The 14,366-nt window shown below is 42.5% G+C and overlaps 1 protein-coding gene across 3 annotated transcripts in view; it reads left to right on the top strand.

Annotated features, from left to right (window-relative positions):
- The window catches only part of NDFIP2 (Nedd4 family interacting protein 2), a 345,019-nt gene that overhangs the window by 117,635 nt on the left and 213,018 nt on the right, over positions 1-14,366 (top strand). For all 3 annotated transcript variants that reach the window (XR_015872919.1, XM_088459031.1, XM_088459043.1), the window contains one exon: positions 6,667-6,733. Coding sequence is in view for 2 of the 3 variants with exons in the window: in XM_088459031.1 (XP_088315157.1) it covers positions 6,667-6,733 (67 nt within the window). In the remaining variant the exon portion in view is untranslated. The remainder of the gene's footprint in view (positions 1-6,666; positions 6,734-14,366) is intronic.

Below are 14,366 nucleotides of genomic sequence, written 5' to 3'. Positions count from 1 at the left end.
GTAGTTTGTGCTATGTTTATTTATGAACATTTATTAATAATAGCCTATTACGTTGTGCTTTACAATCATCTTAGGTTAAATTGCTGTAAATTTGTGATAAAATATTGTGACTAATCCACATACTCTATTCCAGTGGTTCCCAAACTGCGCCGTGGCACCCTGGGGTGCCTTGGGACACTTGCAGGGGTGTCTCAGGTTGGTGGTCCAGCACCAAATCAAATTATTTATGGTCATTGTAATGTAAATATGTGGACAAACAGAAGTTAAACCTGTCCACCACCACATAACTGATCACAAGGATGACCGTTAAGCACAGTGTACTTCACTTTACTACATTTTTTTCTGAATTTCTCAATAACAAACTTTTGGTCTAGGGGTTCCATGAAAACAATGCTGATACTCTAGGGTGCCGTGGTTCAAGAAAGTTTGGAAACCACTGCTCTATTCTGTTTTGATTACTAACTGCTGTGTGGAAAGTGATGAATATCTGCTTCATAAACTTACAGCTGTACATCTATCCTACCACTGTGTGTCACTGTTGCTCCAATTATCACACAGTTTTGTTTTTCTCTTTCTCTCTTTATTCTTTCTCTTCAGTGTTCTGGAAACATCTGTACTAAGGCACAAAAATGGCAGGGGCTTAGCTTGGAGTGAAGCATGTATGCACTGTCCATACAGAATGTATCAATAGAATATGATTTCCATTTTTTGATTATGAAACTTTTGCTGGAATAATGTTTTGTCCTTGCACACAATGCACAAAAGCAATTGTCATTATAGTGAAAGCTTTTTGATTATACAGATGCGAGTTGTTATGCCATGTGATTTTTTTTTTTTTCCAATACAGTAATACTTTCTGCAGTGTTATTAGTGCAGTATATTCTATTAGCTATTTGTGTATTACATGAAGGTTACCAGAAAAATAAACTTCTTTGTTATAACACAGAACAGACAGCAGTTCCAACATGTGAGCATGTAAGTTTATTTTTCTTAATATTTAAAAACTTCAAAGGATCTGCCCAAATCATATTATATATACTAAATAATTCCAGACTCAGGGGCCTATTCATTAAACCTAAAAATTCTCTGGAGATAATTAGCTTTAGAACTCTCATGGAGTTCTAGCTAATTATAGGTGGAATTCATCATTCCACCTCTCCATAAGTATCTATTCCGAAAAGCTGTCCTTTTTTTGATGACAGCTTTTCGGGAAATAGATACTTTTCCCTGCCTACACTACCTTATCGCATCTGGAAACAGTGCTGCGCATGCGCTGTTACATCTGTAAAACCAGCGCATGCGCTGCACTGCCTACAGATGCGTTAAGTTTGTGTACCCCCCCCCACCCCCCTCCGCTCACCTCACCCCCCCAGGCTTACCTGTCCGCCCAGCATCCTCCGGCTCCGTCCTGCTGGTCTGTCATGTGGTTTCCCAGCAGACCACATGACAGATTAGAAAAAAAAAATATATATTTTTTTCTTTTTCTAAACTTTCTTGTGCTCTGCTGGGGAGCACACATTTCCGACCAGCCTCCGGAGCCTGAGGACGGAGCAGAGCGCCGGAGGGACTCGTCGGGGGACCTGCACACGCGGATACAGGTTAGTTTCACCTGCTATTCGCCACCTCACAGTGGCGAATAGTAACTGCATCAAATTCCGAAAATTTATAATTTTCGGAATTTGATGAATACCATAATTTCCACATCCCCATACTAATGTATGGGGAGTGTGGAAATTAACGCAGGGGAACTTAGCAAGGAGATATCTGTGATATCTCCTGTGCTAAGTGGCTACATGAATGCCAAAATAACGTTATTTAAGGAAAATGTCCTTAAAAACGTTATTTTAGTGTTGATGAATAGGCCCCTCAAACCGTTCTCCATGTGTTCTGCTCGCAGTGCAGTCATGAATATAGGTTCAACCCATGCTCTCCACTGGGCATAGCATTTACACAGAATGGCTGGTTTCTTTGCTTGCTTGGAAATTGGAAAATGCATTTTTTTCAGTACTTTCTATGTTCCTTTAAAAGGAAAAAACGATTTCAGGAGATGTTGGATTGTTATGCTGTATTTAACAGGAGGCATCCCCTATTTATATGTTGTTTTTCTTTTCTCCATTACTGATAAGCAGCATTCCAGTCTTTTTGAGAGTTTTTTTAATTTCTTATAAATTGCCACATCTCTGTTCAGCGTTAAGATCAGCTGTAATGCGGCTCATACATCTTCTGCTGACGGCGATCATCGATGATCGGTGATCAATCGGGGAAATTAAACATGTTAAGAATCCCCCAGCTCACCGAATCCGACCATTTTTGGGTTATTGGGGAATCGAGATTGTCCAACTTGTTGGATTTCCCAGATCCTCCGGCGTTGGCAGAATGGTAATTGCCCTGATACAAGCTAGATGTATGGACCCCTTAAGTTAGTACTTGTTTCTGGCATCACTGTTCAGTGTTTAGGTAACTTGTAAACTGGATACAAAAGCTGATTCGGTGTTGATGGGCAATTGCGAGATGTTTCTGCAGAGCACACACTAGTCTAATGTTGTCCATTTGTAGCAACCAGTCGTGTCAACTGACACAGTCACACAGGGTAGGAACAGAGGTAAATGGCGTTTGATGACTAGTAAAGACCTGAATAATTATAATAGAGTGAAGGAGAGATAATGAGGTAATGCTGGAGATTAATGGATCAATGGGAAATGAGGAACCTGTAATGAAGATGATTTAAAAATGTGTGTGTATTAATATGGATTGGTTGACTGCAAAATCAGCCCTATGACAGATGCAGTTTCTCCGTCTGAGTATGACTACCTGTGTGTGTGGCTGTGCGTCTTTGAACGTAGCCACTTTCATAGACACATCCAGGTCGGCTTCGTCACCACCTGTTACCTCCCAAGAACGGCCACTAAAATTCTAAGGCTCTGCGTCCGATTCTGTGCTTGCATCTCTGTGCGCAGACAATCATGATGCATGCACTGTGACTCACACATTCCATACACAAAAATTATCCGTCAACTGCGCACATATCTGCACTTCATCCACTTCTGAATCAGACCCTTAAGCCGGGTACACATTAGACAATGTGTGTACCCAGCAACAGCACGATATATTGGGCGGTCCATACACACTGCACGGTCCAGTGTACGACCGCCCGATACAGTGCATCCGGAAAGTATTCACAGTGCTTCACTATTTACACGTTTTGTTACGTTACAGCCTTATTCCAAAAGGGAATACATTAATTTTTGTCCTCAAAATTCTACACACAATACCCCATAATGACAACGTGTAAAAAAGTTTTTTTTGAGATTTTTGCAAATTTAATTAAAAAAAAACAACAACTAAGAAATCACATGTACATTAAGTATTCACAGCCTTTGCTCAATACTTTGTTGATGCACCTTTGGCACAATTACAGCCTCAGGTCTTTTTGAATATGATGTCACAAGCTTGGCACACCTATCTTTGGGCATTTTCGCCCATTCCTCTTTGCAGCACCTCTCAAGCTCCATCAGGTTGGATGGGAAGCGTCGGTGCACAGCCATTTTCAGATCTCTCCAGAGATGTTCAATTGGTTTCAAGTCTGGGCTCTGGCTGGGACACTCAAGGACATTCACAGAGTTGTCCTGAAGCCACTCCTTTGATATCTTGGCTGTGTGCTTAGGGTCGTTGTCCTGCTGAAAGATGAACTGTCGCCCCAGTCTGAGGTCAAGAGCGCTCTGGAGCAGTTTTTCATCCAGGATGTCTCTGTACATTGCTGCACTCATCTTTCCCTCTATCCTAACTAGTCTCCTAGTTCCTGCCACAGAAAAACATCCCCACAGCATGATGCTGCCACCACCATGCTTCACTGTAGGGATGGTATTGGCCTGGTGATGAGCCGTGCCTGGTTTCCTCCAAACATAATGCCTGGCATTGATGCCAAAGAGTTCAAACTTTTGTTTCTCATGGTTTGAGTCCTTCAGGTGTATTTTGGCAAACTCCAGGTGGGCTGCCATGTGCTTTTTTACTAAGGAGTGGCTTCAGTCTGGCCACTCTACCATAAAGGCCTGATTAGTGGATTGCTGCAGAGATGGTTGTCCTTCTGGAAGGTTCTCCTCTCTCCACAGAGGAATGCTGTAGCTCTGACAGTGACCATCGGGTTCTTGGTTATCTCCCTGACTAGGGCCCTTCTCTCACGATCGCTCAGTTAAGATGGACCCCCAACTCTAGGAAGAGTCCTTGTGGTTCCTAACTTCTTCTATTTACGGATGATGGAGGCCACTGTGCTCATTGGGACCTTCAAAGCAGCAGATATTTTTCTGTACCCTTCCCCAGATTTGTGTTACTCGAGACAATCCCGTCTCGGAGGTCTACAGACAATTCCTTGGACTTCATGCTTTTGTGCTCTGACATGCACTGTCAAGTGAGGAACCTTATATAGACAGGTGTATGCCTTTCAAAATCATATCCAAACAACTGAATTTAAAACAGGTAGACTCCAATTAAGCTGTAGGAACATCTCAAGGATGATCAGTGGAAACAGGATGCACCTGAGCTCAATTTTTGAGCTTCATGGCAAAGGCCGTGAATACTTAAGTACATGTGATTTCTTAGTGGTTTTTTTTTTATTATTAAATTTGCAAAAATCTCAAAAAACTTTTTACACGTTATGGGGTATTGTGTGTAGAATTTTGAGGACAAAAATTTAATTTATTCCTTTTTGGAATAAGGCTGTAACATAACAAGTTTTGGAAAAAAGTGAAGCGCTGTGAATACTTTCCAAATGCACTGTATATTGTTCCCCCGCCGTATCCAGAAGCATGGTGTTGCTCACCAGATATTGAGATCGGCATGCACTCCAGGCTGATCAAGATGCCATGAACAACACATGGTGCGCGCAATAGTGTTTACACACTGGACAATGTGGACGGTTTGACGTCCCGATTCGCCTCAAAATGACAAATCGTATAATATATTGTCTACTGTGTACCCAGCTTAAGTCCTCTGTAGGCCTCCCATATTTATAAAATGGAGAGCTGGGATAGGCTGCCTATGGGAAGTGATGTTTGTTAAACAGGAAGCATGAAGTGACTTATTGAATAAACATTTATAGATAATCCAGATGAATCGCCATATAGACCCCATTACAGATTTGTATTGGGGAAGAAAGCATGCACCTGGGAGTCTGAGTCATCTGTCCATAAAATGTTCTTTCTTCTTAATATAAAACTTTGCTGATTGAGTACTAGCAGGTTATAGCCAACTAAAGTGTGCACAAATGAAATAACCAGCATGTATTCAGCATCCAGTGTATAATACGTCTAGATGTGTGTCTTTATGGATATAGGGACTAATTCAGTGTTAGAATTAAGTAAACCAAGCTAGATTGTGCAAATTTGTAATACATGTTGTGCTGCTTATGGTCACATTTGAAGCGTGCGGAGAGGCCTACAGAGTTGGGAGACGGGTGCGTTATACTGTAGCTAAACTGTCATTTATAGTGTAACATTAAAGCTTCCCAGTGTTTGTATGCTACATGTGACATCAGTTTGTCTCTGCAAGCAAACAAATATATTTGCACCTCTTGCACTCCAGAATAGTTTTTTGGGTGCAGTTTTGCATCCTTTTTAGATTTTGCTCCGCACTATCAATCTATAGAAAGATGCTATAGCTATTGACAACCTTAAGCAATGTGAGACCTATCTGCTGCTTTTATATTTCCCATTACACAAACTGAAACTATCAGTACGGCACCAAGGACTTTCTAAAGCTGTCAGTGCACTTCCATTTAGGCTAGAACAGATATCCAGCCATATTTATAAAACTCCTATCAAACCTTATCAACTAAAGCAGATTATACAATATGTTGTATTCTGTATTGCGTATATTTCATTTAAAGCTAATTTGTCCAGACTGTGAACAAAAACCATACACAAATTGGATGTTTGAGCAAGTCTTGCATGGTGTGAGAATGATGAATACTAAAGACATTTGATGGCTCGTTTTATCAGTGAAGCATACAGCCTCCTGCCATAGCAATCACAGTGTGCCTATTCAAATTCCCTTATCGCAAGGAGGACACAGCTATCTACCATGGCCAGTAACAGGACTGAAACGCCACTTCAAGGTTCATCTAGTCATGTTCTGCTCTCTGCTAGGAACCAAATGCAGGCGCAAATAGTTTGAAAATGAAAAGACTTTAATGAGTGTGAGGATTTTGGACTTGCTTTGCAAGGGGGATTTAGCAAAGGTCAAAAGTTGCTCTTTAAAGGAGCCAGTTGAACACACCATTCTGATAAGGGTAAAGTAGTGTTACTTTGTTGTTGGTGTCTAATAAAGGACACTGTTGCAATGTCTTCTGGACCTGAAGTGCATTGTCAAATGACAAGGCAGGAATTTAGACTGCAACAAGCGCATGGTCAGCATATGCAGTAAATAATATTGTTTACAGTTGGCTTCAACTTGTGATACATCATAGTATTGTGTGTATGTGGGGGTCCTAAACATATTGGAAGCCACATTGATGGAGGAATTCTGTAAGCATCTCAGTACTGAATATGTAACACTGAATTTTTTTTTTTTTTATAGAGCAGATGCTAATGTAGTCACATTGAACTCTGGAGTTAGGGTTTGTTTAGCTACCTGTCTATGTCCATTCATGATTCTGCTCTATTCTCTTTTCAGTTCTCAGACTATTTTACTGGGTATTTCAATGGACAGTATTGGCTCTGGTGGATATTTCTAGTGCTTGGTAAGTTATTGTGCAATATTTAATTTTTACATGCATTACTTTATGTGCATTTGGAATTTGCATGCATGTACTATATGATATGGAACTTTCATATTGGTAGTTTATAGACTGATTCAGTTATTTATAAGTGTGGGTCCAAAATTCTGTGTCCTGACAATAATTGAGAAATTTAAGTTCAAATGGTTCGACATAGGCTGCATTTAATTCAATACACTTCTCTCATTGATGTTACAATTTCTTGATTACGTTCTGGAAAAAGTACGGCGATTGGTCCTCAAACCAGTCCTGTACAGCAGTCATGACCTAGTCATCAAAAACAAAAGTCTTCCCACAAATATGTTCCTTGAGCTTTGGAAAGAGGAAGAAGTCACTGGGGGCCAGGTCTGATGAATAGGGGGCTGGTCAACCAAGTCGAAACTTTGGCTGGAATTTCAGTATTCTCCAGTTTTCAACTTTTAGTGATGAGTGTTAATTATTCAATATCTGCAAAAATAAAAGAATTGTGCTGTAATTTTCCACAGTGTTCTACTAAGACCTCTAGAACAGCCAGACAGACCTCTAGACAGACAGGCCGACCTCTAGACAGACAGGCCGACCTCTAGACAGACAGGCCGACCTCTAGACAGACAGGCCGACCTCTAGACAGACAGGCCGACCTCTAGACAGACAGACCGACCTCTAGACAGACAGACCGACCTCTAGACAGACAGACCGACCTCTAGACAGACAGACCGACCTCTAGACAGACAGACCGACCTCTAGACAGACAGACCGACCTCTAGACAGACAGACCGACCTCTAGACAGACAGACCGACCTCTAGACAGACAGACCGACCTCTAGACAGACAGACCGACCTCTAGACAGACAGACCGACCTCTAGACAGACAGACCGACCGACCTCTAGACAGACAGACCGACCGACCTCTAGACAGACAGACCGACCGACCTCTAGACAGACAGACCGACCGACCTCTAGACAGACAGACAGACCGACCTCTAGACAGACAGACAGACCGACCGACCTCTAGACAGACAGACAGACCGACCGACCTCTAGACAGACAGACAGACCGACCGACCTCTAGACAGACAGACCGACCGACCTCTAGACAGACAGACCGACCGACCTCTAGACAGACAGACAGACCGACCGACCTCTAGACAGACAGACAGACCGACCGACCTCTAGACAGACAGACCGACCGACCTCTAGACAGACAGACAGACCGACCGACCTCTAGACAGACAGACAGACCGACCGACCTCTAGACAGACAGACAGACCGACCGACCTCTAGACAGACAGACAGACCGACCGACCTCTAGACAGACAGACAGACCGACCGACCTCTAGACAGACAGACAGACCGACCGACCTCTAGACAGACAGACAGACCGACCGACCTCTAGACAGACAGACAGACCGACCGACCTCTAGACAGACAGACAGACCGACCGACCTCTAGACAGACAGACAGACCGACCGACCTCTAGACAGACAGACAGACCGACCGACCTCTAGACAGACAGACCGACCGACCTCTAGACAGACAGACCGACCGACCGACCTCTAGACAGACAGACCGACCGACCGACCTCTAGACAGACAGACCGACCGACCGACCTCTAGACAGACAGACAGACCGACCGACCTCTAGACAGACAGACCGACCGACCTCTAGACAGACAGACCGACCGACCTCTAGACAGACAGACCGACCGACCTCTAGACAGACAGACCGACCGACCTCTAGACAGACAGACCGACCGACCTCTAGACAGACAGACCGACCGACCTCTAGACAGACAGACCGACCGACCTCTAGACAGACAGACCGACCGACCTCTAGACAGACAGACCGACCGACCTCTAGACAGACAGACCGACCGACCTCTAGACAGACAGACCGACCGACCTCTAGACAGACAGACCGACCGACCTCTAGACAGACAGACAGACCGACCGACCTCTAGACAGACAGACAGACCGACCGACCTCTAGACAGACAGACAGACCGACCGACCTCTAGACAGACAGACAGACCGACCGACCTCTAGACAGACAGACAGACCGACCGACCTCTAGACAGACAGACAGACCGACCGACCTCTAGACAGACAGACCGACCGACCTCTAGACAGACAGACCGACCGACCTCTAGACAGACAGACCGACCGACCTCTAGACAGACAGACCGACCGACCTCTAGACAGACAGACCGACCGACCTCTAGACAGACAGACCGACCTCTAGACAGACAGACCGACAATACGGGGTGACATCTACTATGTCAAAACACAGACTTTTGGATCCACCCTCGCATATTGTTTTATAGGTATTCTATAATGCACAAGAGAAAATTCATGTAGGTTTATCTTTCTATTTCTTCAAATATTAGTGTGCAGGAATTCACACAATGTGGTAAATATAATAGCCTGCTGAGGAATGGGTATGAAATACCCCCGGGAGCCCTAAACCTAACCCTCCCCCCCCTGCGGCTGTCCGCTCACGGCGCCCGGCATCACTACGATCGTGATGCCGGGCGCCGGTCTCCCGGCGTGGCGGAAATGCGGGCGTCTACATCTAGACGCCCGGCATTTCACCCTTGCCGGGATAAGACAGTCGGGAAGCCGGCTGCCGGTATATAGGCAGTCGGCTTCCCGATTGCTTCCCCCTGCAAGTTGCAGGTTTACGGTGACTTAGCAGCTAGATTTAAAGCTTCAGTAATTTAACAGGCAAGTCCAACCTGGTTTTGCCTTACAAACTATTACCAAATCCTAAAGCTAAATCAATGAAAACTTGCATGTGCCTTCAACTCGCAGGTTATTACATCAACCCATTATGTTTGTAAAAATCCCGAAGAATATATTAAAGTAATTTAGTAAGGCCTAATTAAGCAAATCACCTTTTTTTTTGCCAAATTGCCATGCAACCTTGCATATCAATATTATTTTGAGTGTAAATATCCACAATGGGAAAAGTTGTATGTAAGCATGGCATTGCACATGCCTGTAATTGTTTTCAGTTTACTTAAATATTGAATATTTTGTAAGCTGTGAGAGCAAAGGAAGGGAAGCTGTGTGTCTCGGCTGTTCTAGAAATACAAGACCAGCAAACATTCTGGGAATTTAAGTGGGCAATTCAATTAGCCGTAGGACTTACTGTGGGCTTTTAGTTCTCTGTTAAATGCTCCAGGGTATTAAGTTATGACCTACAGGAAGACATAGATTCCAGGTTAAGCGCCCAAAGCCCACGGCTAGCCCCAAGGGTGCACTTAATGTGGATTTGTGTTCACAAGCTCCTGAGGTGCGAGCAGAAATCCACGTTAAGTGCACCCTTGGGGCTTACTGTGGGCAGTAATTGAATTGCTCCCTTGTAGTTTAAAAACTGTTGGAGAGGTATAGTTTGCCTCTATGTGATTCTCTCCTTACTATTGCACAAATCCAAATTCTGTTGAAAAAACTCAGTGGTCTCCATATGGTTACTAAAAGCCCTGCTATTTAATGGATGTCTGTTTCTCTTTGTTTTCTATCTGTTTAGGTAGGGCTGGACAAAATTTAGTCACCATGTCACTCTAACTGTTCTATTTTTAGTGGAGGGGAACCCTAGCTAATCTATTGTAAGTTGAGGAAAGACTCTGACTGTTATACTGTGAGTGGAGGGTGAACCCTGACTGTTATACTGCGAGTGGAATTGAACCATGATTGTTATACTGGGAGTGGAGGGGGGACCCTGACTGTTACACTGTGAGTGGGGGGGGGACCCTGACTATTCTATTTTGAGTGAAGGGGATCCTGACTGTTATACTGTGAGTGGAGGGGGATCCTGTTTGATTTACTGTGACTGGAATTGAACCCCCAATTGTTATACTAGGAGTATAGGGGGACTCTGTTTGATTTACTGTGAGTGGTGGGGGGACTTCTACTGTTGTACTGTGAATGGAATTTAACCCTAATTGTAGTGGAGGAGGGACCCTGACTGTTAAACAGGAAATTACGGGAGGACCATGACTGTTGCACAGGGAGTGAAGGGAGGACCTTCACTGTTCTATTGTTAATGGATGGGGGCCCTAACTATTCTATTGTGAGTGGAGGAAGGTCCTGGCGTATACTGGAAGTGCAAATGACTCAGATTGTTATACTGGGAGTAGAGGGGGAACCCTGACGTATACTGTGAGTGGAGACACTCTGAGAGGTGGAGGGACCTTGCTTTTTATACTGTGAGTGATGGGATCCTGGCTGTTGCACTGGGACTGGAGGGAGAAGTCTGACTGTTTTATTGTTAGTGGACAGGGACCCTAACTGTTCTATTTTGAGTATAGGGAGTCCCTAACTCATACTGGAGGTGCGATTGTGCCTGATTTTTATACTGGGAGTGGAGGGGGTACTCTGACTGTTATACTGGAAGTGGAATTTAACCTTGATTTTTATACTGGATGAAAGGGGTGAAATGTAACCTTGATTTTATACTGGATGTGAAGGGGAGACCCTGACTGTTGTTCTGGGAGTGGAGGGAGAACCCTGATTGTTATACTTTAGGTTGGGGAGGGAACTTGGACCAAATGTAATAGGGTGAGAGTTTAAAAAAATGTGAGCATTTAACAGTAAACTCTCACACTTTTTAAACTCAGCCAAGGTAATAGAGTCAGAGTACATGCAAACTTGCATGTTTTTAGACTCAAAACTCACGATTTAAACTCTCATCCAGATGTTTTCCCATTTTGAAGATAAAATTTGACCATTGTGAGAGTTTACTGCTAAACGCTCACATTTTCTAAGCTCTCACCCTATTACATTTGGCCCCATATCTGCCATACTGTAGGGTGGGCAGAGACTATTGCTGCCACACTGTGAGGGACATGGGGGGGAACCATGGGAAAGACTGACTGCTATAACGTTCCAGAGAGGGGCAACATATACTGTACAGTCTAAGGGTGGTTTTACTGGTATACAGATGGGGCACTGCTATTGAAATAATGTGAGGAACATATAAACTACTTTTCATAATAGCCCTAATCTTTGCTCTTAGTATGTTCTGCGCATTACAGATTTTTCCTTAGAATTTTCTGGTCCCTAACATTTGTCTCCTGCTCCTACACGTGTTCACATGTATCTAGCCTTATTGCGCGTTAAACAGCCCTTGTAGTCACGCCATTGCGTGTCGTGACTCCGTAGCGTTGAGCGTCTTTTCGTACGACTTCTTACCTTCAAATGCATTTTATTTGCATAGTTTCTGCTGATTAAAATTATATGCGGCTTGCCTATGTTCTGTGTGGGTCTATCTGCATGCGAAACGTTACCTTAGTGTCACAGCCGCTGACACTGTAATGTAGCGTTTCACATGCAGATACACCCGCAGTCGCACAAAAAATGTAGGCATGCCGCATATTTTAATTAGCAGAAGCTTCTTGTGCGTTCTATTTGTGTGAATAAACTCATTTGAAGGTAAAATGTTGCACGAAAAGACGTTCTGCGCTACTGAGTCACCCGGCACTCACGCGTTATAGCGCACGGAGATTAGATGTATGTGGACACGTCTGTAGATTTTGTAGAATTTTGTCTAGGCATATGTTAAGGACAAGACATACTGTAGCATGCAGTGAAATGTATTCCTCTCTGTATAGTTTTGGTCTATTTGACATTGTTAATGCCATCATGTGGGGATTCTAACGTCCACTCCCATTCAAAAAGATAGATGAATACAGCATATTTTATACTTTGCGCAGAAAAAAAAAGATAAAATCTTTACAGCAGTCATAGTTCAGTAACAATAAAACACATTTATGAGAACTTTTATATGTTTTAAACAAGTTATAAAACTTGCTTTTGCCAGGAAAACGTATAGCATGCAGTGAATTTTGAAATGCTGTTAAAAATGAAAAATGAAATGTTTTTACACATTATGCCACTTTTCCTTCTTAGTTACAGTGGAAACTACTGTATAGTAGAAATTGAGGCTTGACTTCAGTTTTACAGATCTCAGATATTTGAATTTTGCTGTACTTGCATTCTGAAAACACAAATTATTACATCAGAGTTAGTTATTAACAATCAGTTCTAATTGGGACAACTAACTAGTAATTATCAAACTCTGTACACATTATTAGGCTTATACGTATGTGAGTTTTTTTTAAGAGGGATGAAACATAGTTTTATTCAATGCTCTATGGCCCAAATGCCAATCAGTGTTTTTTTTTATTTTTAATCTTTGCCCCTTTTTTTTTTGCATTTTTTTTGTTTGTGATGGTTTTGTAGTCAAGTTTTACTGTTGTGCGTTCTATTTATGCTGTTTACTGTTTTATGTGTCTAGCTCTTGTATGAAGCTGCATAGACATAGTGGCACATAACAAAGGATAATAAGCATAATATTTTTTTCTTAAGCTAGGTACACCTTAGGCGACTTGCAAACGATGCAATATCGTCAACGATTTCCCCTGAACTCCCGGGCAAACTATCTAGTGCATACACACTGTGTAATCTAACATACAACCAAGCAATATATCTTGCATCGTTTGGTGGTTAAATCGTTAACTATATAATGTAACCATATTGCCTGATCGTCCGGTAGTGCGCACACACTGCACAATTTGTGGGGAATCGTTAATGAGATCGACAGATCTTCCTGCATATAAAAAAGATCTGAAAATGTGACAAACGAGTCTGCAGGAGCACGCATAGTGTGTACACACTGGACAATTTGTTATTCCGATGCGTCGAAATTGGCCAAATCGTTCAAAATATAGTCTAGTGTGTAGGGCCTTTAGATCATCTACCACCTGTCTTGGGCATAGCCGGAACTTTGTAGGCCTTATAGCAACATTTTGAATGGGCCCCTTCCCGCTTCTAGAGACACCTCTCTCAACCGTAGCTGTTCACTTTATGCCCTATAGTAGTGCTCTAGTTAATTTTGTGCCCCATAGTAGTGCCCTAGTTCATTTTATGAACTATAGTGGTGCCCTAGTTAATGTTATGTTCCATAGTAGTGCCTTTGTTCACATTATACAGTGTGAACTAAGGCACCACTGTCCAAAATTTATATCATGTCGCGTTGTGGTGCCCCAAGTCAACAATATGCCACATTGTACTGGCTCCAGTACACATGCCACACAGTTTCCCCAGTTCACATTATGCCAAACAGTGAAACAGTGTTTAGCAAGCAATTCCAGAAACCTGGAAGACGACCGTATGAGCTGGTTGCAGTTGGGGCAGGCCGCAGAGGTGGGGCCGTCAAGCCTCTGAGCCCCATAGCAGGGGCACGCCCTGCACTCACTATAGCCACGCCCATCCCACCGTTATTACTTTAATTGCAGCAATGGCCTAATTACTTTGAACCATTAAGCAATTATATATTTATTTTATATACCGCCAATATAGATTTCAGCATAATACCATTAGAACCATGGTCTTATTCCTTGATTGCCACACCAGTTGTTCTATATATTTCTATATATATCAATATATATATATATCTATATATATATATATATATATCTCTCTCTATATATATATATATATATATATATATATATCTCTATATATATATATATATATATATATATATATATATATATATATAATCTCTCTCTCTCTCTCTATATATATATATATATATATATATATATATATATATATA

The sequence above is a fragment of the Taudactylus pleione genome, unplaced genomic scaffold, assembly GCF_031769625.1.
Source record: "Taudactylus pleione unplaced genomic scaffold, aTauple2 ptg000041l, whole genome shotgun sequence".
Classification (NCBI taxonomy): domain Eukaryota; kingdom Metazoa; phylum Chordata; class Amphibia; order Anura; family Myobatrachidae; genus Taudactylus; species Taudactylus pleione.
Note: the sequence above shows the minus strand (reverse complement) of the source record. Positions and strands in the feature narration are given on the sequence as shown.